The sequence below is a fragment of the Pseudorca crassidens genome, chromosome 1, assembly GCF_039906515.1.
Source record: "Pseudorca crassidens isolate mPseCra1 chromosome 1, mPseCra1.hap1, whole genome shotgun sequence".
Classification (NCBI taxonomy): Eukaryota; Metazoa; Chordata; class Mammalia; order Artiodactyla; family Delphinidae; genus Pseudorca; species Pseudorca crassidens.
The window spans coordinates 35201075-35228960 of NC_090296.1; the positions used below are offsets into that span (position 1 = coordinate 35201075).

General features: G+C 35.8%; 1 protein-coding gene across 2 annotated transcripts in view; it reads right to left on the reverse strand.

Annotated features, from left to right (window-relative positions):
* The window catches only part of PALS1 (protein associated with LIN7 1, MAGUK p55 family member), a 102879-nt gene that overhangs the window by 61821 nt on the left and 13172 nt on the right, over positions 1 to 27886 (reverse strand). For both annotated transcript variants that reach the window (XM_067732810.1, XM_067732817.1), the window contains exons 2-3: positions 11173 to 11253; positions 4059 to 4582 (exon numbers count right to left, since the gene is read on the reverse strand). In XM_067732810.1, the coding sequence (XP_067588911.1) occupies positions 4059 to 4425 (367 nt within the window). In that variant the 5' untranslated portion in view covers positions 4426 to 4582; positions 11173 to 11253. The remainder of the gene's footprint in view (positions 1 to 4058; positions 4583 to 11172; positions 11254 to 27886) is intronic.

Consider the following 27886-nt stretch of genomic DNA (forward strand, 5'->3'; position numbering starts at 1 on the left):
ACTTAATAGGTGGAATGAAGTTTTGATACATTGTGTCAAAGACTAAATGGTATAGCAGTTAATTATTTTTCAGTAGCATTATGCATATTTAATAACCAAACATTACATGACTATACACATATTCTAATGAATTTTTTAATCTTTATTTTAGGCTAGTTCTAATTTTAGCAATCTGAACAGATCAAAAAATCATCAAATGTCCCAACATTTGAAACATAATACCAATGGGTCTAATCATTTCATTTCCAGAAAAAAAAAATTTCTCAAAGAATGGCTAATAAAGTTTGGAAATATCTATAGCAGTTGAGCAAAAATTTAATAGCAAGAATAATTAACTTCTCAGAAATGTATGAACTCAAGGTTTATTTGCACTAGAATTTTGTTTGCTGCCTTTAAATAAACTTTATTTTAAAAGCCAATCTTAAAAAAAGTTTATCACAAGCCAGCAAAATTCCAGCATTTCCCACGGTCAATCGAAGTCAAATAACATCAGAAACAAATGTGGAAGAAATATTTTATTTTATAACATCAAACACAAGAATACTCTTGACTTAAAAGTCTGAATATTCAGAGACACCTGGCAAAAAATATGTAGATACTAATAAAGACTGAAACATGGTATTATTAATATTACGAAAATATTTTATTCATCCTAGTTTTCTTCCCCTTGGTGTGTCTTTTTTATTTTTTCTTAACACTAGTAGCATCTGGTGTAAATCAGAAAGCCCCTAATCACAAATTTCAAGAATCTCCTTATTAGCCACAAAACAGATAGCTCACCATGGTTGTGTGATGGGTGGGTGTGTATGCCTTTCCTAAGGTCTCTTCAAAAGTGTGATAATCACAGTGACATCCATGATAGATAGCAATGTTTCCTAGTTTATTCCCTTTAAATATTCTGTCTACTATATTTACTTGTCCACAATCCTGGCCCCAAATTACTTATCTCTGACTATAAAAATCAATCAAACAGTCAATTCTATAATCTAAAGACATCTGAAGATGATCCTACTCTACCTCATCCTACCTGCATTCTGCTCTTTTCTCAGAAGTTTTCTCACAGGGTAGCTTGCTTTACTTATGAAAGAGAACAAGACAATGATATTGTATTTGTAGCAAAGCAAGTTTGAATAACTCGTGCCAATTTTACGGAAAGCCTCCCTAATATATCAAAATTCTTATAATTTATACTACTAATATTAATTATTCATTTGAAATTTCCACATCACTATTTTCTAATTTTCAATAAGATTCTAACTGCTTTTAAATAAGAAAATTCAGTTTATCCTTTCTGAATATTTTCTATTAATTCCATCCCTGCATTTTTATTATTATACAGTGCCGAATTTATAAATATGTTCATTAAAAACCACCACCCAGATAATTAAAGTATCTAACCTTTCCAATCACATTTTCAATTCTTTAAGGAGAATTTCCTCTACTCACAGATAAATGATGATGTATCATTTGGAAACTGAAGGCTCCCTCTCAAAGAAATAAATCAGTTGCCCCATCCTTCCCTCATTTAACACAAGGTTGCTGTTTCTGGCTGTGAAAAAGGCTGAGAAGTTGTCTCCTGGCATGTGTATATTAATCAAAACACTGGCAGGGAGACTCGTACAACTTTAAGGGAGTACTGTTGTAGTCTGATGTGTTAGCAAATTATAAACAGGAAAAAAAATGTCTGATACAAAGCTAATATACTTCATTTTAAAATGAATACTTAAAACTGAGTATATCCAAAAACTGAAGATTTGACTGACAATAACAACCTTATAACTTATGATAACTTTTCATGTTTCCTACACTTAACACATTTGTGTTGAGTGTATTAAAATTAAATCTATCACTTATTTCTCAAAATATGAAATATTCTCCTAACCAAGAAATGACTTACAGATACCTGGTACTACATTTCAAATTACTTTAAAATAAAATATAATAAACAGCCTTACGTTCAAAGATTGCACAAAGATAACTTTTAAAACCACACTGGATTGCAAGTTGGAAGAAAATATATCTGTACTTTAATCTATAGTTGTAGAAAAATTAACCAAGCAGCATACAAAAAGAAATAGGAAAAAGCAAAAAATTCAAGAGAAATGGTCTTCAGTTTTCTGTGGTTAGGTAAAAAAATAAATAAAAATTCCCTAAGTGAATCTGGCTTAAGCTGTATTTGTTTCCTCATGGAGATTACACGAATATTGTCTATTAGATGGGCTTTTATGCCTCATACAATTAAAGCAAATGGACAAATACATTAATCTTAAAGAAATTTAAACAGAAACCCAGAAGACTCAATCCAGGCTTGGGTTGGATATGTTACAATGTAAGCTTTCTCCAAGTCACAGAGAATATTTACAGAATATTTTAATATAAAATAATGGAGTGGTAGGAGACGAAGGCCAATAAGAGGCAACTGGGAATGAAACAATTTTACTCTAACAAAACTCTTAGGAAAAAAGAGCATAAAATTCCTTCACATAAATGTATTTTAAAAAATATGTAATCTTTCTGTTTTCACTATAATGCCTTTCATCTGAAGGCATTTAGCAGACTTCACTATGACTGAACACACCTATGATTTCTTAAGTCACAGAGAAGTGTGCACACTGCTTTCTGTCAAGAAATGTGGATCCTTAGTAAATGTATAGCAAAGAAAAGCAGCAGATGTTGTGATAAAGTAGAAACTGTTCTAGACTAGATTTAGTATGTATGGTGTATATACCATATATAGTATATATGGTACCTTTATATATACAGATTTAATATATATGGTATACTATATACACAGAGAGAGTACATATGGTACCTTTGAGTAAATCAGAAAAAGGTGTTCCACTCTTGGTAGCCAAAGCTCTGGTCTAGTGAGTGAAGAGCAGGCTGGATATCAGTCTCCACTCAAACCCCCTGTTCTTTGCAGTACATCAACTGCATATCCAGATTAGGCAAATTCAAACTTGGCCCTACCACTTAGCATGGAGTCTTACACAAGTGATTTAACTGAGGTTCAATTTCTTTTTCTGTAATGGATATTACAGAGCCCTGTTAACAGGACTACTCCGGGTACTAAACAGAAAGCTGTTTGCTACAGCATCTAGTACAGGATTCAATAGACACTTAAATAAATGGCAAAACAACAACGACGAAAACCCTCTCCTTCCATAGAAAAGTGAAGTGTCTCTCTTTTCACATCTATAAATAATAAACCACTAAGAAATAAAATACTTCCTTTTAGTTAGCCTGGTTTTAAGGGAACACAAGTTAATGTATACCACTGACACTAGTTCAGGAATCTCTCCTGTGTGTGTGTAGGAAGAGAGGGCAGTTAAGTTCAATTATGAAATATTTTAAGTTTGGAAACACACATTCGACATCAATTTCTCTCATAGATTCATAATGCCTATTAGATTATAAAGGCTACAAGAAGTACTGTAATAAGAAGCTGTTTAACTTATTTAACCAAGTGTTCTCAAAATTTATTTGATCACAGAATTCTTTTTTATTTATATCTATTAATATCTCATGTCACTAGTTTTTTTGTTTTCTTCACAAAATGAAATTTGGGAATAGTTAGTATAGGATTATGACATAGGAATAGCACCAGTTCTCATTAACAGCCATTAATTAAAGAAAATCAAATCAATGTTAAGCTACATATATTAATTTTATTACTATTTTACTAACCTTAAGGAAATCAGAAATTCAAAATCTGAAAACTACTTTTCAGTAATTTTGATATAAAAGTTTGAGTTTGAAATAAAATGTGAATTTCAAGGCTTTAAAAGTTAGGCCTCATACATAAATTTTTAATTGAAAGATTAGATATAAAAATTATGTTGTAGTGACTGAACACTTAGGATATGTGCTTTAGCTCTACATGGCTAACAGTAAACAATGGTCATATGGCCTTTACAAGAAAGGAACTGATCTTGGTCTGAATTCAAATTGCTATTACTTACATTCTCTTATATCCCTCCTCCTTCCTATACACATTTATGTCACGGCAAGAGAAACAAAAGCAAAACATTTTCTATTATTCTACTGTTTTTACTTACCTAATATTTTCACAGCATAATGAGGACTTTCTAAGATAATTCCTTCCTCTGTATCAAATATAGGGTTATCTATTCCAGTTTTTGGAGGAATTTGGGCTAGTTTCTTAAGTCTCATGGAAGAATTAAGGTCAAGTTCTTGTTTTTTCCCTTCTTCCTCTCGCCTACGCCTCATGTCCTCCTGTTGTTGCCGAATACGTTCCAACTGTGCACTTCGACGTACTGGCATCATCCTGGTGCCCAAATCTCCAGGGCAGTCAACAGCCATCTCTCGGTGCTTCTGATGTTCCTCTGGTGATGCAAGATCAACATTTTTTACTTCGTTGTCTGATTCCTCAGTAACATGCCCATTCATATGGGATGTTGTCATGGTTATCTATAAAAACCCGTACCACTTTTTATGATTCAATTTTTCCTATAAAGCCAATCTCTTGATTCTGTAGTATAAAATCCATGTTACTTCAAAAAAAAAAAAAAACTTCTCACATCACATAATAATGCTATGAAAATGTATCCATGAAGGAAATCTAAGGGGAAAGATGGGGAAAAAAAGTATAAGAATTACAATATAAAAGTAGATTTTTTTACATAGTCCACTTCCAATCTCTATCTCTACACAATATAGAAAATATCTCATAAGTATATAATATTATCTTGCTATATAGATTAAATATTTTCCTTTCATTTTATAGATCTGAGGAAAACAAGGTGTTTCAAGAAAAAAAAGTACCCTCTCAAGTATACTGTTTAATTTTACAGCTAAGAAAAATGATGTATTAGAAAGTTTAGCACAGCAAGAAAATAAGAAGGTTCTGGGTACTAGTTTAGTAGAGAATGAGATATTTAAGGTGTAAAAGTATTTTAATCATCTTTACAGTTGTCTCAACACAATCCTTTATGCTCAATTAATATACATGAGATTGAAATCCCTTCCTAGTTAACTCCTAAAGAACCTGGCATACAGCAAGCCATGTTGCTGACTCGATATAAAGGCAGCACTATGGGAGACAATTCACTTTTCTGAGTTTATGAGATGAAGAAGATACCCAATGAAAAAGAAATTTTAATTAGCAGCTAAGGCATCTACAGGATAAAACTACCTTAAGTGAGAAAAAGACTATGTCAGTTATCAGTCTTTATAACTGGTGGCAGTAAAAAAAGAATTAGGGTTAATTCTTTCAGAGGATTCATTTAGAGAAAATGGTAGTATCTGTTACCACTCAAAAATGTTTTAAAGTCACACTATACAGCAAACAAGAACATATTGGACTTGGAGACCAGAAGACTGAATTTTAATTCTGGCTCTGCTACTTCCTCTAGCTTTATGATTTAAGACTAGTTTCTCTCTCTGAACCTTAGATTCCTTTGGAAAATTTATTCATAGAATTGTTCTGAGTTTTTTTTTTTTAAGATTTTTTTGATGTGGACCATTTTTAAAGTCTTTTATTGAACTTGTTACAATATTGCTTGTTTTATGTTTTGTTTTTTTGGCCGCAAGCATGTGGGATCTTAGCTCCCCAACCAGGGATTGAACCCGCACCCCCTGCATTGGAAGGCCAAGTCTTAACGACCAGACCACCAGGGAAGTCCCCTGTTCTGAGTTTTAAATGAGATAAAGTTTTAGAACTAAAAACTATTTATACTTATATTAATTCTTAGTATTAATTTGATTCTCCTATTTTAAAAATCCTTCAACATATTTTAGACAAGAAAAATATTTTACTGGATGACAATGGCTTTTCATCAAGCCATTTCTTGGGCATAAATAGGCAGATTATTTATATATGTGCAAACCCACACATTAAATCTAATTAGTCTTCTTTTGCTCAAGACTTTAAAAATATTTACAATAATAAACCTACTACCTCCTTGAGTTGAGTAGCACTCCAGTTAATAGGTTGGTTAGAGAACATGCCAACTAAGCAAAAGCTGAGTTTTCAGATGATATTCCTAATGCCAGCCAGTCTTCTCTCAAGCAAACATCTTGTCACAGACTGCTTAACACAAACCCACCCAGACTACCAGGAAAACCACTAGACCAATAATCAGGAAAATAGATGCAAGCTACATGAGCCACTAGAATTACATTTTCACAAGAACTCTGGTAGATTTTTCTGTCTTCCGTCCAAATTATAGCTCTATTTTTTTATAATTATGCGATCTACATAGAAATACCTTATTTATCATTAAATTGCCTTCTTTTTCATTAAAACGAGAGCTATTAGAATTATGTTAGATAGGGACTTCCCTGGCGGCCCAGTGGTTAAGAATCCGCCTGCCAACACAGGGGACACGGGTTCGAGCCCTGGTCTGGGAAGATCCCACATGCCTGCGGAGCAACTAAGCCAGTGTGCCACAACTACTGAGTCTGCGCTCTAGAGCCCACGAGCCACAACTACTGAGCCTGCGTGCTGCACCTACTGAAGCTCGCGAGCCTAGAGCCCATGCTCCGCAACAAGAGAAGCCACTCAGTGAGAAGCCCGTGCACTGCAACAAAGAGTAGCCCCTGCTCGCTGCAACCAGAGAAAGCCTGTGTGCAGCAACGAAGACCCAATGCAGCCAAAAATAAAACAAATAAATAAATTTATATATTAAAAAAATTATGTTAGATAATTCTTGTTTTATAATATTGATTATATGCAAATGCAAATTTATCTTATTTAATATTTTCATTACAAGTAAGCAGAAATTTATGTAGGAGTTACTGTAGTGCTATGTTTAATTTTTAAAATTTAGGAGTATATTTACTTCCAGAAAATTAAAACTCTCAACTTTCTCTACTTACAACATTTATGGGATATTAAAAATCAAACTTAATCATGAGTATTTTTTATTTATATATATGCTGGTCTACAAAAATTATGATTTGAAATTAAAACTTAGCTTAAAAATTATAAGATTGTGTCCATATTCACTGTACTAAATCATGGAGGTGGAAATTACAATCATGCAAGAGAAACTAGGCCAGGTGATCTCAGTCAGAGTTCTCATGCTTGGACTATAATCATGCTTGTCTATCTGGATCTAGTCTTTTACCCTCAGAAAAATTTCTGCAACCTGATATTAATTCACTTAAATCTCCATTTTGGTCACATCTCCCTTAGCGTGTTCATAGTCCACTGGCCGAGACAGCAAAGAAAATGAATGATTATTCTTCTCAGTTGATTTCTCCTCATTAGATTCTAAATTTGTTAAAAACGGGTCATTCATGTCTTATTTTTATACCTTCCCTGTACTTAACACAATACATGTCATATAGGAAATGCCCATTAAGTATTTGTTCAACTGAACTTAGAAATGTTATAAATTCAGACGATGGGCTCTAAAATTTAGTCTGTGATAGTCAAAGCAAACCCTCAAAACATAAGGACACATTTCTTCCAGCAGCATTTCAAAAAACAACTAAAAATTAGCCAGATAGAACAGTCTATTCCAGGCAGAGGGAAACACAAGACCAAAAGGAAGGAAGAACGTGAGAATATGGCACTTGTATAAAGTAGAATGGAATGCAAAATGGCTGGATGGGACAATGGGAGCATGTCATACATGAATAATGATAAAACGAGAAAGGCAAGCAGGGGGCCAGTTGGAGAAGAGTAACAGATGAAAACTTTGACCTTTATCCTGAAAGTAGTAAGAATCATCATAGGATTTAAAGCAGGGACTAACATGATCACACTCACTTTTAGAGAAATATCACTCTGGTAGAAGACTAGAGGATAGACTGAAGGGTGGCAATGAGACCAGTTTGAGGGCAACTGTAAGAAATGGGGTCCTGGGCTTCCCTGGTGGCGCAGTGGTTGAGAATCCGCCTGCCAATGCAGGGGACACAGGTTCAAGCCCTGGTCCAGGAAGATCCCACAGGCCGCGGAGCAACTAAGCACATGCACCACACAACTGAGCCTGCGCTCTAGAGCCCACGAGCCACAACTACTGAGCCCACGTGCCACAACTACTGAAGCCCATGTGCCTAGAGCCCGTGCTCCACAGCAGGAGAAGCCACCACAGTGAGAAGCCTGTGCACCACAAGGAAGAGTAGGCCCCGCTCGCCGCAACTAGAGAAAACCAGCACACAGCAACAAATATCCAATGCAGCCAAAAGAAAGAAAGAAAGAAAGGGAAAGAAAGAAAGAAATGGGGTCCTGAACTAATTTAAGATAGTGAGAATGAAGAAAAGTTATATTAAAGAAGCATGTAGGTTACAGAATTCCTAAAACTTGGTGTCTATATTTCATATAGCAGGGCAAAAAGGATAGAAGTAGTAACACTAGAAGAAGAAGTAGTAGTAGTAGTAGTAACAACAACTACAACACTTACTGAGCACATAATTCTATGCCAGACACTACTGCAAGCACTTCACATAGTATTCACTCATTTAATCCTCACTAAAACTCTAAAAGTAGGTCCAGATATGCCTGTTTTATAAATGAGGAATGGGGATTGAAGTAGGCCTTGAAGACAGGATGAAGGAAAAAGAAAGAGGCCATATGAACTAAAGACAAAAAATTAAAGGTATGGGAAAAGTACAAACAAAGCTAGTTGAACTATAGCAGTCAGTTTGTATAAGAGAATACTGGCTAGAAAATTTGACTGGGTCCAACTTATGAAAGGTCTTAAATATAAGTCCTTAATCTCAAGGCAGTAAGAAAGCCATCAAAGATTTAGAAAAAAGGGGTGATCTGAACATAAATTTAGTTGAGCACTTACCCCTGGCTAGGTACTGGGGCTACAGAGACAGGATCCCTGTCCATTAGTTTATCTACCAAAATGTCTCACAGAGATCTAGAAATTAATGTGTCCATAATTAAACTCATATTTCCCTTTAATCCCCTCTATTCTCCTTGATCCTTTTCCTCCATTCTCAATTCTAATCAATGCCACTGTATCTACCCAGTTACCCAAGACCGCACAATGTTTAAGAGTACAGGCTCCAGAACCAGGCTGCCTAGGATCTAATCCTTGCCTATTTTCCTTTTAAGTCTCAGCTCAAATACATCCTCCTCTGGATTTCCATAATTTCCCAAACTGGATATGTGCCTCCTCTGAAATCCCACAATCCCTACCACATCTCTGATCAAACTCGACTACAGCTATTTGTATCTCTGTCTGTCTGCCCCAGACTAGAAACGCTTGGAAGTCAGGAACCATGCCGACCCTTCTCTGGATCCGTGACACTGCCTAGTATAAGACCAAGCAAACTGGAGGCTTCAGAATATGAACCCAGGCAGTGTGACTTCATGGCCACTATCTTTGGGTCACAAGGTGGACAGCAATGTCATTAACTAAGATGGAGAATTCGATAGAAGGGGCGATAAATTAAAGGGCATTACAGGTTTAGTTTTAGACACAATTTCAAGGTGATTATACGTCATACAGGTAAATGATCTAATCAGCAAGGATCTGTCTTATTGATCTCTATAGCCCTGATAACTAGCTAAGGGATAAACGCCTAATTAACCATATAAGCAAATTACTCCTGTGTTCAGAACATCTGATGGCTTTCATATTGCCTAGAGAACAGAGTCTAAACTCACAAGGTAAATCCAAACTTTCTAACTGTATCTTTTACTACTTTCCTGTACAAGGCTTCTAAGTTAGCTTCCTCATTTGTGCCTGCCTATCCCATATCTTTCTCTTCCTGCCCAAATGTCTTACGAACTAAGAAATAAGAACTGCTCTCCTTTCATCTTCTGCTTTCAAGATCTACCATAAATCACTATTCCTTCAAGAAATATTTCCAGATCACCCCAGTTAAATAATGATCTCATCATACCAACACTCCTAAAGACTTCATAATGCTCACAAGTTAATTCATGAGGTCCATGACAGATTCTTCCAGAATCAAAGAAACATTATGCTGTGTCCCACAGCTTTAGCATTAAAGATCATTATAATTTTTAAACAGGCAAACCATGAATATTCTAGCTCATTTATGTAGTCATCACATAACAATAAACAATGAAAGAGTACCAGTCCAAAGGAATTATTCTCTCACTCTCGGGGCGGGGTGTGGGGGGGCGGGGGGGGTGAGAAAAAAACCCTACAGTCCTTTGTTTGACAATTTGGAGGCTGGTAAATAACTGAACTAGAGAATTACCTCCTTATATGTCAATGAAAGACTGACTTATGCAGACAATGTAGTTACAAGCTGCTGGTCCTAAGAGTATTCCTCTCATCTCAAAACTCTAATTATAAATAAATTGTTTTAAAAATGCCTCAGGGCTTCCCTGGTGGTGCAGTGGTTGAGAGTGCACCTGCTGATGCAGGGGACACAGGTTCGTGCCCTGGCCCGGGAAGATCCCACATGCTGCAGAGCGGCTGGGCCCGTGAGCCATGGCCGCTGAGCCTGCGCGTCTGGAACCTGTGCTCCGCAACGGGAGAGGCCACGACAGTGAGAGGCCGGCGTACCGCAAAATAAATAAATAAATAAAAATGCCTCAAAGGCCCACATTTCAAATACTAATCAAAGTCCCAGCTTATTATACCCACACCCCCATGGAAAAAAAAAAAGAAAGAAAAATTTTAAAAACAAAGCAAAACTCTTTACACATTCCACAAAAGAAGAAAATGAATTTTCAGGCTCGTAGGCCAAAGCTATTTCAATGTTAACTTTGAACTAGTGGAGAGAAAGGGCTCTGCTTATGTGAATTGAATACAGAAGAAGGGGGTAAAAAGAAGCTAAACAAGCTTCAATAAGTACAAATGATTGAGACTGGGGGGCCTGAAATAGGGATATAGGGATATAGGCCCACTGAAAACTCCACACCAAGAAACAAAACCATTTGTGTGAGAGCTGGGAAACATGAACTGTTAGCAGGAAGACCAGTTTCTATATAATCAGTATCCTAACTTTTAGGCAAAGGGATATGTAAAACATATACTTCATATGAAAACACAGTCGGTCTACACTAGCATTTAGAACTCTAGATTTTTTTTTTTCAATTCATCCTTCCTCCCCTTCTCCCAGGAGTAATGCCCTTTGACCAGCAGCTGGGAAGTCTCATTTTAAGTGATCAGCATTCCTCTGACATTCTAAGAAGTTGCACTATTTGTTTCCATAGAAACAGCTTTGTCAGCTAACACAAAATTCAGGCCAAGAATAGTGAAAAGAACTTACATTATGCAAATTGGAAAGTCCTTGTCTACTATCCTTAGTTCTTCTCTGATTTTTCACAGAACTCAGACTAACTTTCTTACTCTGTAAAACAGAAAAGAGACAATTAATCAAGTGTAAAAGTCTGTAGTGTCTTTTAGAGGGAGGGAATGGCAGAGAAAAGTTAATTCAATATGATATCCAATTCTGTTTTCAGATGACTAGGGTTTCTCAGTATAAAGCAATAAAAATGTACACACACCCATCTCTAATGAACATCAATTAAAATCAATATAAATTACCTGAAGTCAATGATAAGAAAGAGGTAAACATAACTGGTTTAAAAGTTTTTAAAAAAAAGCACAAGACCCTTTTGTAGATGATTTTTAATGACTTTTTTTTTATCTCTAGGTTAAGCTCAAACAAAAAGGCAGTTTTTGGTTTTTTTCTTTAACTACAACTTCTGGATCCATTTTAAACCTTATAAATAGTTTCATAAAGTCAAGAAAATGAGAAGTTTAGGATCCAAAAAGATTCAAAAAGGATCTGACAGACAAGAACCACAGTTAATTCAGAGGGGGGAATGTTGATGCTACATTGAAGACCAAGATAGAAGAGGATCCTGTCCTAATGGGAGATTACATTCTGATAGGGTAAAAGATAATAAAAAGCAAATACACAATAAGATGAATTCAGAGAAAGAATTATAAAGTAAGTAAAACAGGGTTATACAATAGACAGTGATGTTTGGAAGGGGCAACATTAGATAAGATGGTCAGGGGAGGCCTATTTTAGGAGATGATAATTAAGCTGAGACTTGAATGATAAAAAAAAAAAAAAAAAGTCAGTTGTGGGAAGATCCAGAAATAAAGGGTTCCAGATTGAGGGAACAGAAAGTACATTTTTACTTTCTGGATGTCACCAGAATCTCAATTTCAATATATCCCAAACTGACCTGAACTTCTTCCCACTATTGTTAATTATAGCACTATCTAGATCTAAATCTTCCTCAAGCCTTATTATCCAATCAGTTGCAAAGATCTGTTGATACCACAAGGTTTTTAGGATCCACTGAAAAAGTGGCAGAATAGCCACCCCAGAATATGCCACTAAAAGATACTGTTAAGAAAATGAAAAGGCAAGCTATAAAAAGAGAAATATTTGCAAAATACTTATATTCACTATAAATACTCTTATAACTCAGAAAATCAAATAATACAATTGTTAAAAAGAGGCAAGAAATTTGACCACCAAAGATGTACAAATGGCAAAAAATAAACATTTGGAAAGATATTCAACACCATTAATCATTAGGGAAAATGCTAATTAAAACCACAATGAGATACCGGCATAAGGATAGACAGAAATCTGTGGAATAGAATTAAGAGACCAGAAATAAACTCTAACATTTACAGGCAATTGATTATCAACAAGGGTGCCAAGACAATTAAATGGGAAAAAAACAGTCTCTTAAATGGTGCCAGGACAACTAGATATCCAGATATCCACATGCAAAAAAATTAGGTTGCACTCTTACCTCACACCATATACAAAAATTAACTCAAAATGAATCAAAAACACACATGTAAGAACTCTATAAAACTCTTAGAAGAAAACACAGGCATAAATAAATCTTCATGACCTTTGATTATGCAATGGTTTCTTAAGACAGGACATCAAAAGCACAAGCAACAAAAGGAAAATAGATAAATTAGACATGATCAAAACTTAAAACCTTGTGCTTCAAAGGACACCATCAAGAAAGTGAAGAGGCAATGCACACAATGGGAGAAAATGTTTGCAAATCATTTATCTGATGGGGGACTTACGTGTAGAATATGTAACAAACGCTTACAACTATAATAAAAAGACAAATAGTCTGATTTTAAAGTGGGAAGAGGACCTGAATAGACAGTTCTCCAAAGAAAATATACAAATGGCTTTATTAAATAGGTGCATAAAAAGATATTTAACATTATTAGCCATCAGAGAAAAGCAAATCAAAACCATGAGACACCACAACACCCACTAGGATGGCTAGAATCAAAAAGACAAGTGCTGATAAGGAGATGGAGAAACTGAAACTCTCATACACTTCTGTTGGGAATGTCAAATGGTGCAGCCACACTGTAAAATAGTCTGGCAATTCCTCAAAAGGCTAAACACAGAGTAATTCCACTCCTAGGTATACGACCAAGAGAAATGAAATATATGTCCAAACAAAAACCTTGTACAAAAATGTTTACAGCAGCGTTATTAATATAAAAAGTGGGGGGAAAAATCCAAATGTCCATCAACCGATAAATAAAATGTTGTATATCCAAAATGAAATATTATTGGGCAATTAAAAGAAAGTACTGCTACATGCTACAACATTGATGAACTTTAAAAACAGAATTGAAAGAAGCCAGTCACAAAGGACCACATACTGTATAATTCCAGTTATGAAATATCCAGAATAGGCAAATCTAGAGAGACAGAAAGTAAATTAGTGATTGCCTTCGGCTGGTGGGGTGGGGTGGGGGGATTATGGCTAAGGGGGGTACACGTCTCTTTTGAGGGGTGATGAAAAGACTAAAATTGATTGTGGTGATGGTCGCACAGTTCTGAATATACTAAAAGTTACTGAACTGTACACTTGAAATGGATGAATTGTACATGGTATGTGAATTATAACTCAATAAAGCTGTTTAAAAAAACACAATGAAATACCATTACAAACACAGTAAAATGGCTAAAATTTAAAAGACTGACAATACTAAGCTTTGGAGAGGATGTGGAGAAACTGAAACCCTAATACAGGTGAGAACATGAAACGGTAGTCAGTTTGACAGTTTCTTAAAAAGTTAAACATACACTTATGATATAACCCACTGATTCCATATGAGAAATACATATTTTTAGTTGTAAAAAAACACAAGGTTTATACGGAATATTCATAGAAGCATTATTAATAATGATAACTTAAAATTGGACACTATCCAAATGTCCTTCAGCTGGTGAATGGATAAATTAAAAAAACAGAATACTATTCAGTAATAAAAAAGAATGAACTACTGATATATGCAACAACATGGATGGCCTCAAAAACATAATGCCAGACACAGGAGTACATACTGTATGATTTCCATTTGTAATGAAATTTCTAGGAAAGGCAAAATTAGTGCTGTTAGAGAAAGCGGTTTGGTGGTTTCCTGGAGCTGTGGATGGGAGCAGAAACTAGCTATAAAAGGAGACAAGGGAATTTTTTTATGGGATGGAAGTGTAATGAAACTAGATTTCAGTGATATCTACACGATATAAATTTAATGAAACTCAAACTGTACCTGTAAAACAAGTGAATTTTATGGAATGTAAATTATACCTCGATAAAGTTGTTTTCAAAATTCATCAAATTGAACACTTAAAATTATTAAATTTTAATGTAAGTTACACCTATTGAGCTGATTTTAAATTACACATTTAAAATTGCATCTTATTACATGTCAATTATATCTCAACAAAACCAATTTTAAAAGAAGACCAAGTCATTTACTGACATCACATTAAAAAAACCTATTTACTCAATAAATGTTTAACTCAATGCAAAAATTTTAGTTTCCAACAATGAATGCCCCACACATCATCTTCACAGAGAAGAAATTTAACTATATCTAAAACTAAGTAAATACAAGTCAAAACTCAAATAGAGTTGACCCTTGAACAACACGGGTATAGGGACGCCAACCCTCTGTGCAATGGAAAATGTATAACCTACAGGCAGCTCTCCGTACAGGTGATTCCTCCATATCCGCAATTCTGCATTCATGGATTCAACCAACCATGAATCCTGTAATACTATAGTATTTACTACTGAAAAAAATCCACCTGTATGTGGACCTGCACAGTTCAAACCCATGTTGTTCAAGCGTCAACTGTATTTGGGCTAGTCATGAAAAGTACTAGCTCAGAAATTACTAGTGACAACAATTTAAGCAAAAATATATAAACTCACCAAAGATTTAATTGAAAAACTAGTTTTTTCAATTATTCCTTATGGAGAACTAAACAGAATATTTTTAAAATAAAAAATAATATATTTGAAGTAAACTGAATTCAATAGGTAACAATGTAAATTTTTTTAAGCTGCAAAACAGATTTATACAACTGACAAACCAAGCCCCTTAACTTAAGAAAAAGACCAAATGCAAATGTCCTGGGTTTATTTTTTAATGGAACATTCTGACAAGTCCTATAATAATGGCATTTCTAAAATTCTACTTAGTTTATGGTTTAGGTTTCAGATAAACGTATCTTTATTTATCATCCAGATAACTGCATGCCAAAGAAGCCACTGCTACACTCACAGCTTTAAAACTATTTATATATTTAGAATGTAGTATGTCAGATATATTTGTATAGAATGGAAGCAAATTCCTTCATTTGAAAAAAATCCTCAAAGTAGAAATCAAATGAGTAAATATTTCAAAGGGAAGTAGGGGTAACATATAACTTAAAGCCACATAAGTCATCTGCTCTCACAGACAAAAAAAAAGAATGGTATGATTCCTGCTCAATGTAACTGGATATCAATAAGGCCATGTCAATAGCTTAGAAGACACATCTTTCTCAGATGAAAACTTTCAGAGACTTAGCAGCTTTGGACATAACTGGCAAAAGTTGTATATAAAACATATCTGCAACAGAAAGATTTAATTTTCAAGTTCCTATTCTCACCCTGTAATTTTAGGCCATATGATTGCCTTAAGACAAAAATAAAAATAAGACAACATGGAAAAATTAGCTGGAAAAATAATGCTGCATTTATCATTTGTTAAATATCTATATCCTAAAATATTCATTTACCAGTTTATCAGACATTTATTTATAAATATCACCTTGACTCTTCTTAAAACATTTTTGGATTACAGTGGCTCTCCATCAAGGGTGATTCTGCCTTCCGCCTGTCCCCACCAGGAGAATTTTGACAATGTCTAGACATATTTTTTATTGTCAGGACTGGGTTGAGGGGTGCCACTGGCATCTACTTAGCAGAGGCCAGAAATGTTGCTAAACATGCACAGGATAGCGTCCCCACCCCCGAAGAATTATCCAGTCCAAAATATGACAGTAATGCCAAAGTTGAGAGAACCTGAGTTAAACCAAGCAATCACTAACCCAAAATTGAGGCATTCACTCATTCAATAATTTTCAATAAGCTTCTCACACTTCCAAGACAAAACTTTAAACAGTCAAGCTCCCTTGCTAATAACCACTTAGATTATTTTCACTGATCGTTAGATTATTTTCACTGATTGTGTTTCAACTCTTTTTCAAGTACAGTACTGTTGGTTTCCAAATAAACTGCGGCTGAGAGATGCTTAAATATCATCTAGTGTTTTTCAAAATGTTCAGGAAAGGATTTATTTCAAGAGTCATCTTGGCAGTGGATGGAAAGAGCAGAAGCTCATTTTTGTCATTCTTTTTAAGGTTCAAGGAATAAAAGTTCTGTTAACTTAAATGTTTAAATAATAAAACCTTTAATCTCATGAACTACTCTTACTTTACAAATCATAAAGTAAGGTCCAGAAAAATTTAAGTCACTTGACAAAGTGGCAGAGATCAATAAATCTAGAAATTCAACAAGGTAACGATCGCCAACAGAATAGCAACAGAGTAAATGGAATAAAAACTGGTGCCAAATAAATTGCCCTGTATTGCATACCAGAACCTGAGTGGGAAAGCAAATACAATTTCAATAACATATTCCAGCATATGATACATTCCCCCCCACCCCACACCGGCATCAAACGATTACCATCTGGCCAGAGACTAAACATGCATATAAAATGATATTTACATTAAGAGCGGCCCAAACAAGACTAAAAAAGTGTTTAGACAAAACATTTAATGGTCAAGCTAGTATTATTTACTGATTCTCTCTGTGTCCTGAACACTGGGCTACCAAACTTTACATAGTTAATCCTCAAACAGTTCTACAAGTTTAAGTACTACTGTTATCCCCAGACAAAAAGGAAGACAAATTTAAAGAAGCAAAGTATTTTGCCCAAAGAGCACCTCAACATAAATATTCAACAGCTGTAACGTGCACTTTTATGTATATGGTTTCAAGTCCTTCGTATCATATAATCCTTACAACATCCTTATGTAGTATTTTACAGAGGCCAAAAGTAGAACGATTATTTAAATGGTTTTGAGTAGCAGTGATGGTGATAGCGGTTAGTATTAATAGAAGTAGAAGCAGTAGCACTTCTTGCCAGGCAGGGTGCCAAAAATTTCACATATATTATTCACATTCAATCCTTCCAACTCCTCAAAGTTATCCTCAAGTTTACAGATGTGGAAAACTAGTATGAAGAGGTTAAGTTGCTTCCCAAGGTCATAAATCTAAATGACAGAGCCAAGACTCATACCAAGTCTGTATGACTTCAGAATAGAAGCTCTTCACTCCTGCCATTACTTTTATCTAGTCTTATCCAATACAAAGAGGAAAGAAAGAAAACTTCTATTGATTATTCTCAGTTTGAACCTTCCTTCACTTTGTCCATAGAGTCTCTCTTTTAACCAATGAACTTCTATGAAAATCACACTTGCAGATCCAGATACCTAATAGCCTCCTCTTGCTTTTTTATGCCTAAAACTTAGCTTTGGCCATAATTATTCCCAGGGACCAATGGGACTACTTAAAGAAAAATCATTCACCATGTTCCTTTACAAATCTGGATAGTATCCTGTTATAGTAGTACCTTGCAATATTAAGAACTATTGGAGGGGACTTCCCTGGTGGCGCAGGGGCTAAGAATCTGCCTGCCAATGCAGGGGACACGGGTTCGATCCCTGGTCTGGGAAGATCCCACATGCCGCGGAGCAACTAAGCCCGTGTGCCACAACTACTGAGCCTGCACTCTGGAGCCCGCGAGCCACAACTACTGAAGCCCGTGCGCCTAGAGCCCGTGCTCCGCAACGAGAAGCCACAGCAACGAGAAGCCCGTGCAGCACAACAAAGAGTAGCTCCCACTCCCCGCAACTAGAGAGAGCCCATGCGCAGCAACGAAGACCCAACGCAGCCAAAAATAAATATAAATAAAATAAATAAGTTTAAAAAAAAAACTGTTGGAGGAACAAGTAATCATTTTGCTAACCAGATGATAATAAGCTCCCTATATATTATGTAATATTCTGCAGAGAAAAGTATTGTTTTTTTTTTTCAATTCAGTGGGAAAATTCTCCATTTGCTTGTATCAAACACAAAATAGAAGATATGGTGGTCTTTGGAGATATTCAAGACCACACACTCATAGTAGGAATTGGTTAAAAGCCAAACAGTATCAAAGATATCAAATGGTTGGTTACTTGAACTGCCCCATTATCACCTTCAACAACTTGGTAATGAAAGATTAAATGCATCCAAAAGGTTAAGTAAAGCTTCTGAAAAAGGCACTAAGACAAAAGTTAATTTACAACATTTTCAAACTGACTAGAAACGGATTTTTAAACTTGTGGGATAAAATTACTTGCAATATGGCTTTTCAGTAATATTGCTACCGATCAACAATATATATGGCCTAGTTGGAGAACAAGAACAGTCTCTGATAAGGAACAGAGCCAGTGTAAGAGATAGAAGATAAAGCCAGAACTGACTCTAAATGCAAGCTAAATTGTTTGAATTTTCTCCTGCAAGCAATGGGAGACTATGGGTTTCTGCGTTTTAAAAGAATCAAAAAAAGGTTTTTTAGAAAGTTAAATCTTCTCTACACTGTAACCAGAGTTGACTAGGGGAAATGTAAGTAGAGAAGCCAATAGAGACAATGTTTTAATACTTATGCATGGGAGGATAAAGGAAATAGGAGAAGAAAGGAAAAGGGATAATTTCAAACAATGCTGATAACAAAGGATGATTTGACAGGCTTTGGAGACCAGGAACCAAATACAATTCTAAAATACTGAGCACGACAATTGAACCTGGCAGAAATTATGGGACCTTAAAACAGGAAAATTCAGAGAATAAAGTTTCTCTTCCTGGAAGTGAGAGAAAGAGGAGGGGGAGGATTAGAAAGACGATAAATTCCATTTTAGAAGTATTGCATTTAAAGTGGGAATTCTGTCAGGCTGTTAACTGCTAGTCAGGGAACCAAAGGCTAGAAATGAAAATTTGTAAGTGATTTCATATTCACATCTTGCATTTGTAAAGCTTTTCAGTTTCCACAGTAATCCAAGCACATTATCTCATTTGATCTCCACAGGTGCCCTGAAAGGTAAGCAGGTCAGATATCCCCATTTTCCAGAAGATATGCAAGCACTGCAAGTTAAGTCAGAGCTAGAAGTACTAGAATAGGAACTAAAACCCAGATGAGTGAAACTTTATGTGGATCCACAGTGCTAAGTTAGCTATATTTCTGTAAGACAATACCATACTGACTACAGGCTTCCTTTCAAAAATCACATAATTACATCATTCTTTTACCTTTACAATATGATTATAGAAAATTCATCTTTTCTCCTCAACTGAGTGCTTCATAAAATGAAGTTTAATCTGGTAATTAATTTCACTGTTACATGTGTTAAGAGACTACAAAGTTACTATAGTGCCAGATTGCGGCAGCATAACATCTATTGCTCAGTTTCTAAATACTCAGTCAAGCAGCAGAAGTAGTCAAGTGGAGAAACAGTAGAAAATGCAAGTGAATTTTCCAACCTATTTGAAAAGTGAAACTAAGCTACCAATATCCCAACTTCTCAGTAACATTTTTAAAATGTTATTCTCTACTCTGGATTGTTCCAATTTCAGTATGTCCTGCCATAGTGAGCCAAATGTCCTGTCTTGACAACTGTTTTGATAATATTAATGTATAGCTTGAAAAATGAATACCATAAAAATACAATAGACCAGATCCTGTTAGATAAATTAGCTATCCCCATGGGGTCAAATTTACGTACTGAAAATTATAACCTTAATACCCCTAAATATGTTAATAACTAATTATACCAACTCCCATCAATTCTCCTTCCATAATATCTCACATATACCTCCTTCAGCTTCTCTCTTCTCATACTACTACCTTAAATCATATACACATTATTTCTTTCATGGGTTTTTCTATGGACTTCTTGATAGTCACCCCCAACTCAGTGTCTCTAGCTGACAATCATTTTACATTTTACGGAGTACTGCCAGATTAACCTTCCTGAAGCACACGTACAATCATGACAGTATCCCTTTTCAAAAGTTCCTGTTGCCTTTCCCCTATCTTAAGCAACTGTTTACCAAGGGTTTACTAGGTACCGTTCATCCACTGAGCTAAACACCTCGTATGAAATATCTCATTTAACCCTCACAACCATCTCCTTGCTCAATTTTGTAATTTAGCAAAGATAAGTAACTTGTCCATTGCCAAAAGCTCAATGGCATAGCTGAGCATCAAACTGAAGTCTGTTTGACTCTGGCACTTAACAACTACTCCGTAGAGCACATTTCAAACTTCTTAGCCTGGAATATGGCTCCCCTTGACTTAGTCCAGAATACTTTTCCCACTTTATTTCTCCCTCCTCTGTCTTCCATATCAAACTAAAGGTGACCCTTGAACAACACGGCTTTGAATTGCACAGATCCACTTATATGCAGATTTTTTTCAGTAGTAAATGCTACAGTATAACACGATCTGAGGTTGGTTGAATCCACAGATACGGAGGGCAGGCTATAAATTATACTCAGATTTTTGACTGGGCACAGGGGTTGCCCCTAAGCCCCGAGTTTTTCAAGGGTCAGTTGTACTTGCCATTTCCAGTACAAGCCCTGCAATTTCTTTCCTCTGCAACTTTGACTTATTCTTTCTCATACCTGGGGGAAAAGTCCTTTTTGTTCAATTCTTTATGTTAAAATTTTCCTCTTCCATTAAATGTCTTATGAAATCTTCCTTAATTCTGCCTGTTCCCATCCACAACCAACCCTACCCTTCCAGGGTACTTAATCTATGTCTCTGCTGTAGCATTTATTTATACATTTCCCTTTCCCATAAGTTATATTCCACTTTTTAGTTAAGTCACTAATATATCTCCATACTATCTGGTAGATGATTCAATTTACTTTTTTTTTTTTTTTTTTTTTTTTGCAGTACGCGGGCCTCTCACTGTTGTGGCCTCTCCTGCCACGGAGCACAGGCTCTGGATGCACAGGCTCAGCGGCCATGGCTCACAGGCCTAGTCGCTCCGCGGCATGTGGGATCTTCCCAGACCGGGGCACGAACCCGTGTCTCCTGCATCAGCAGGTGGACTCTCAACCACTGCGCCACCAGGGAAGCCCTCAATTTACGTTTTAATGTACATACTCAAGCAAATCAGGTACCCTATTGTTTTATTTTTTTTTAGTGACATCCTTTCTGGAGCCCTCCATTCTCCAGTTCTAAACTGGGCTATTTTCTTTCTGCCCAGATCCACTCACCATCGTTCTCCATCAGTTCCACATCCAAAAAGGCTGACCTCTACAGACTGTATTACCCATGTTCTCTTGTCGTCTGACTTCCCATGGGTTCAGCCAGGGGGGAAATACCCATTGGAAAGGAGGAGAGAGTGGTTGGGTTCTTCATCCCCCTCACTTCCTCCTGTAGTTTGGTAGGCGGTATGTTGTTCTAAGGCCACAGTTCTCATCCAGTGGCCCCTCTCTTACAGCAGTAGCTCTTGTAATTGCCAATAATTACTTCCACCTTTGCCCTTTTAGGCCCAGGCTTAGCTGGCTGCCTGCTATTGCTAACCCTGGGTGCTTCACCATCCTTGTTAGCTCCCTTAACCCAACCCACACCTTTGTGAACGGTCCACTGATTAAACTGTCTTCCATTACTCAGGCTGATTTTGCCATCTGTTTTCTGCATGGAATCTGACAAAAACACGCTCCAGTCTGAATTTATTCCCTAAGTCATCTTCATTTGTTCATCCTTACCCTGATAAATTCTCCTCACCTCTTTCCTCTTTATCTACTCCCTTCTTTTTGAGAGACCTTCAATAGCTTCCTCAGAAAGAGTACACGAGGTAAATTTGTTAAGACTATGATTTACGTGGTACTAGAGCAGATCACATCCTCTTTGAGTTATTCTTTTGCATCCCTGCCCCCTACCTTAATTCCTCACAGCTGCTCATGACTTCTGGCTCTGCCAAGGAAATATTTATAGTGAGAATGGCCCTTTTCTTCCAATTAAAGTAGGAAGAAAAAAAAAGTAGCATAAATACGTAAAAATATTCACTTTGGTATACGGTTTTTGTGTGTCTGTGTGAGTGACCAATCATGTCCAGTGTTGGAAACAATATAGGAAAACAGACATTATGTACTGTTGACTCTACATATATCAGTACAATGTTATCCAGGACAATTTTGCAACTATATACCAAAAATTTTAAATAAACCTCCACTATCAATTCCTTTTCTAGAAATTTATCCTATAAAGTATGTTTGGAAAAACTGGGATATGTTACTCTACTTTTTCAACTGTAAATTTTAAAAACTCTAAATACAGATCAAGTATTTCCAATGAAAGTTTATCATTCTAATTGAGATGTGCCATCAGTATAAAATACACACTATATTTTGAAGACTCAGTGTGGGGGAAAAATAAATGTAAAACATCTCATTATTTTTTGTATTTAATACATGTAGAGATGGTAATTTTTTTAGACATTGTGTTAAATAGAATATACTATTAAGGGAGTCCCCTGGTGGTCTAATGGTTAGGATTTCAGGCTTTCACTGCTATGGCCTGGGCTCAATCCCTGGTCAGGAAACTGAGATCCTGCAAGCCATGCAGCGCAGCTAAAAAAAAAAAAAAGAAAAGAAAAGGAATGCCACCTGTTTCTTTCAAAAATTTTTTAATGTGGTTACTAGAGCATGAAGCCCTATATCAACTAACATGGAACAAAGGCAAGTGAATAAATCAGGTTTCCAAATGGTGTTTATATATCATCCCATTTTTATAAATGCACATAAAAATACGTTTATAAAATTACTAACAAAAAATCTGGAAGAATATAGGCAATACTGTTTTCACTTACTATCTCTGAAAAGTAAGGATACCAGACCTCTCAGGTCTGTCTTCTGTACAATTTGGATATCTTACAAAATATTGACAAAAAAAGTATTACTTTCATAATTTGGGAGAAAAAACACACAGATAATACTTTTTTTAAAGAAAAAATACAGAAACTTTCAAAATTACAACTACCTTCTTAAAGTACATAAAAATTAGCAGAAAGCAACAAAGCCCTTTCAAGAGTTCTAGAACCGGGCTTCCCTGGTGGCGCAGTGGTTGAGAGTCCGCCTGCCGATGCAGGGGACGCGGGTTCGTGCCCTGGTCCGGGAAGATCCCACATGCCGCGGAGCGGCTGGGCCCGTGAGCCATGGCCGCTGAGACTGCGCGTCCGGAGCCTGTTTTCCGCAACGGGAGAGGCCACAACAGTGAGAGGCCCGCGTACCGCAAAAAAAAAAAAAAAAAAAAAATTTGAGAATGAAGAAGACTGATGAGCATAAAACTGTCACCAAGTTTAGAATCCACTGAACTTTTAGTACTGTAGAATTGCTGACTGATGTCTGGGTATGCGTAATGATCTGATTTTGACCAGACAGTCTTAGAAGGCAGGAAAACATAAAGGGGATATTATGCAACAAGAAATAAGAACAAAAGGTCAATCTTAAAGATTACTGTACAGAAATACTACAGTTATGAAGAGTTACTAAACTACACATTCGTGCAACAATGTAAGTACCCATTTGGTACAAAAACATGGGATAGTCGTTGGCAAGAAAAAGACTGCTAAGGCAGAGTCTTTATCCTTAAGGAACTTAAATTCTAGTATGGAAAACAGGGAAGTATACAAGCAAACAAACAAAACCCCTATAGAACTGCAACGGTATTTGGTAAGTGCTATACTACAACTGCAGAAAATGCTATAGGAATTACCTATAGAGGAAGAGCATTCTAAGAAAACTTGTATAAATGGGAAAGAATATAAGACCCAAGACAAATATGAAAGGCTTCCATTACACAAAAGGAAAAAAAGTAAACAAAACACTAATGCAAGCACACAGACATGAGTAAAATTAAACAAATGCTTTCTAAACATAAAATTTTAAATCTCCCTAATGAAACTCAAACTCTACAAACTGTTACTTTTTAAGCCTATTTTAAACATGTGTAGTAAAAATGACCTAGTAAAAATTACCCTAGAATAATGCTTGAGAGTCAATAAGAGAAACTGATAAAGCTGAGTAGAACTTGATCTCACTACATACATAAGCTGTTTATAAATAAAGCAACAAATTGTTTTCCCCCATTCACTTTCACTATTATTTCAGAGATGAAAAAAGCTCTACCTCAACACACAATTATAATTATTCATCACTGACTCAGTCTATGACAACCAATTCACACAATTCCTATAAAGCTGCTTAATCAAATTATTGATAATCATACAATCTATTCAAAATATATTTATTAAAACATAATGCAGCTCATTGCTATTCCATGTAAACATCATAAACCAGTTTTGTATTCTTCCTATCTCTTATCTACGGATAAGCATTTATGAAGTGCTTAATATACACCAAGTAGTATGCTAATCATTCTTTTTTTTCTTAATTTTTATTTTATTTATTTTTTTATACAGCAGGTTCTTATTAGTTACCCATCTTATACATATTAGTGTATATATGTCAATCCCAATCTCCCAATTCATCACACACACATCCCACCACCACTTTCCCCCCTTGGTGTCCATATGTTTGTTCTCTACATCTCTGTCTCTATTTCTGCCCTGCAAAACACTTCATCTGTACCATTTTTCTAGGTTCCTTATATATGTGTTAATATACGATATTTTTCTCTGACTTACTTCACTCCGTATGACAGTCTCTAGATCCATCCACGTCTCTACAAACGACCCAATTCTGTTCAATTTTATGGCTGAGTAATATTCCATTGTATATATGTACCACATCTTCTTTATCCATTCATCTGTTGATGGGCATTTAGGTTGCTTCCATGACCTGGCTATTGTAAATACTGCTGCAATGAACATTGGGGTGCATGTGTCTTTTTGAATTATGGTTTTCTCAGGGTGTATGTCCAGTAGTGGGATTGCTGGGTCATATGGTAGTTCTATTTTTAGGTTTTTAAGGAACCTCCATACTGTTCTCCATAGTGGCTGTATCAATTTACATTCCCACCAACAGTGCAAGAGGGTTCCCTTTTCTCCACACCCTCTCCAACATTTGTTGTTTGTAGATTTTCTGATGATGCCCATTCTAACCGGTGTGAGCTGATACCTCATTGTAGTTTTGATTTGCATTTCTCTAATAATTAGTGATGTTGAGCAGCTTTTCATGTGCTTCTTGGCCATCTGTATGTCTTCTTTGGAGAAATGTCTAGCTCTTCTGCCCATTTTGGGATTGGGTTGTTTTTTTAATATTGAGCTGCATGAGCTGTTTATATAGTTTGGAGATTAAACCTTTGTCTGTTGATTGGTTTGCAAATATTTTCTCCTATTCTGAGGGTTGTCTTTTCGTTTTGTTTACGGTTTCCTTTGCTGTGCAAAAGCTTTTAAGTTTCATTAGGTCCCATTTGTTTGTTTTTGTTTTTATTTCCATCACTCTAGGAAGTGGATCAAAAAAGATCTTGCTGTGATTTATGTCACAGTGTTCTGCCTATGTTTTCCTCTAAGAGTTTTACAGGGTCCAGTCTTACATTAACATTTCTAATCCATTTTGAGTTTATTTTTGTATATGGTGTTAGGGAGTGTTCTAATTTCATTCTTTTACATATAGCTGTCCAGTTTTCCCAGCACCACTTATTGAAGACACTGTCTTTTCTCCGCTGAACATCCTTGCCTCCTTTGTCATAGATTAGTTGACCACAGGTGCATGGGTTTGTCTCTGGGCTTTCTATCCTGTTCCACTGATCTATATTTCTGTTTTTGTGCCAGTACCATACTGTCTTGATTACTGTAGCTTTGTAGTATAGTCTGAAGTCCAGGAGCCTGATTCCTCCAGCTCCATTTTCTTCCCTCAAGACTGCTTTGGCTATTCGGGGTCTTTTGTGTCTCCATACAAATTTTAAGATTTTTTGCTCTAGTTCTGTAAAAACATGCCATTGGGAATTTGATAGGGATTGCACTGAATCTGTAGATTGCTCTGGGTAGTGTAGTCATTTTTACAAAATTGACTCTTCCAATCAAAGAACATGGTTTCTCTCTCCATCTGTTTGTAACATCTTTAATTTCTTTCATCAGTGTCTTATAGTTTTCTGAGTACAGGTCTTTTCTCTTCCTAGGTAGGTTTATTCTTAGGTATTGTATTCTTTCTGTTGCAGTGGTAAATGGGAGTGTTTCCTTAATTTCTCTTTCAGATTTTTCATCATTCGTGTATAGGAATGCAAGAGATTTCTGTGCATTAATTTTGTATCCTGCAACTTTACCAAATTCATTGATTAGCTCTAGTAGTTTTCTAGGAAGCATCTTTAGGATTCTCTATGTATAGTATCATGTCATCTGCAAACAGTGACAGTTTTACTTCTTCTTTTCCAATTTGTATTCCTTTTATTTCATATTCTTCTCTGATTGCCATGGCTAGGACTTCCAAAACTATGTTGAATAATAGTGGCGAGAGTAGACATCCTTGTCTTGTTCCTGATCTAAGAGGAAATGATTTCAGTTTTTCACCATTGAGAAAGATGTTTCCTGTGGGTTTGTCGTATATGGCCTTTATTCTGTTGAGGTAGGATCCCTCTATGCCAACTTTTTGGAGAGTTTGTATCATAAATGGGTGTTGAATTTTGTCAAAAGTTTTTTCTGCATCCATTGAGATGATCATATAGTTTTTTTTCTTCAATTTGTTAATATGGTGTATCATTGATTGATTTACATATACTGAAGAATCCTTGTGTCCCTGGGATAAATCCCACTTGATCGTGGTGTATGATCCTTTTAATATGTTGTTGGATTCTGTCTGCTAGTATTTCGTTAAGGATTTTTGCATCTGTATTCATCAGTGATATTGGTCTGTAATTTTCTTTTTTTGTAGTATCTTTGTCTGGTTTTGGTATCAGGGTGATGGTGGCCTCATAGAATGAGTTTGGGAGTGTTCCTTCCTCTGCAATTTTTTGGAACAGTTTGAGAAGGATGTGTGTTAGCTCTTCTCTAAATGTTTGATAGAATTCACCTGTGAAGACATCTGGTCCTGGACTTTTGTTTGTTGGGAAGGTTTTTAATCACAGTTTCAATTTCATTACTTGTGATTGGTCTGTTCATATTTTCTATTTCTTCCTGGTTCAGTCTTGGAAGTTTACACCTTTCTAAGAATTTGTCCATTTTTTCCAGATTGTCCATTTTATTGGCATAGAGTTGCTTGTAGTAGTTTCTTAGTATGCTTTGTATTACTGTGGTGTGTGCTGTAACTTCTTCTTCATTTCTAATTTTATTGATTTGAGTCCTCTCCCTCTTTTTCTTGATGAGTCTGGCTAAATATTTATCAATTTTGTTTATCTTCTCAAAGAACCAGCTTTTAGTTTTACTGATCTTTGCTATTATTTGTTTCTATTTCATTTACTTCTGCTCTGATCTTTATGATTTCTTTCCTTCAACTAACTTTGGGTTTTGTTTGTTCTTCTTTTCCTAGTTCCTTTAGGTGTAAGGTTAGATTCTTTGACATTTTTCTTGTTAACTTGAGGTAGGCTTGTATTGCTATAAACTTCCCTCTTAGGAC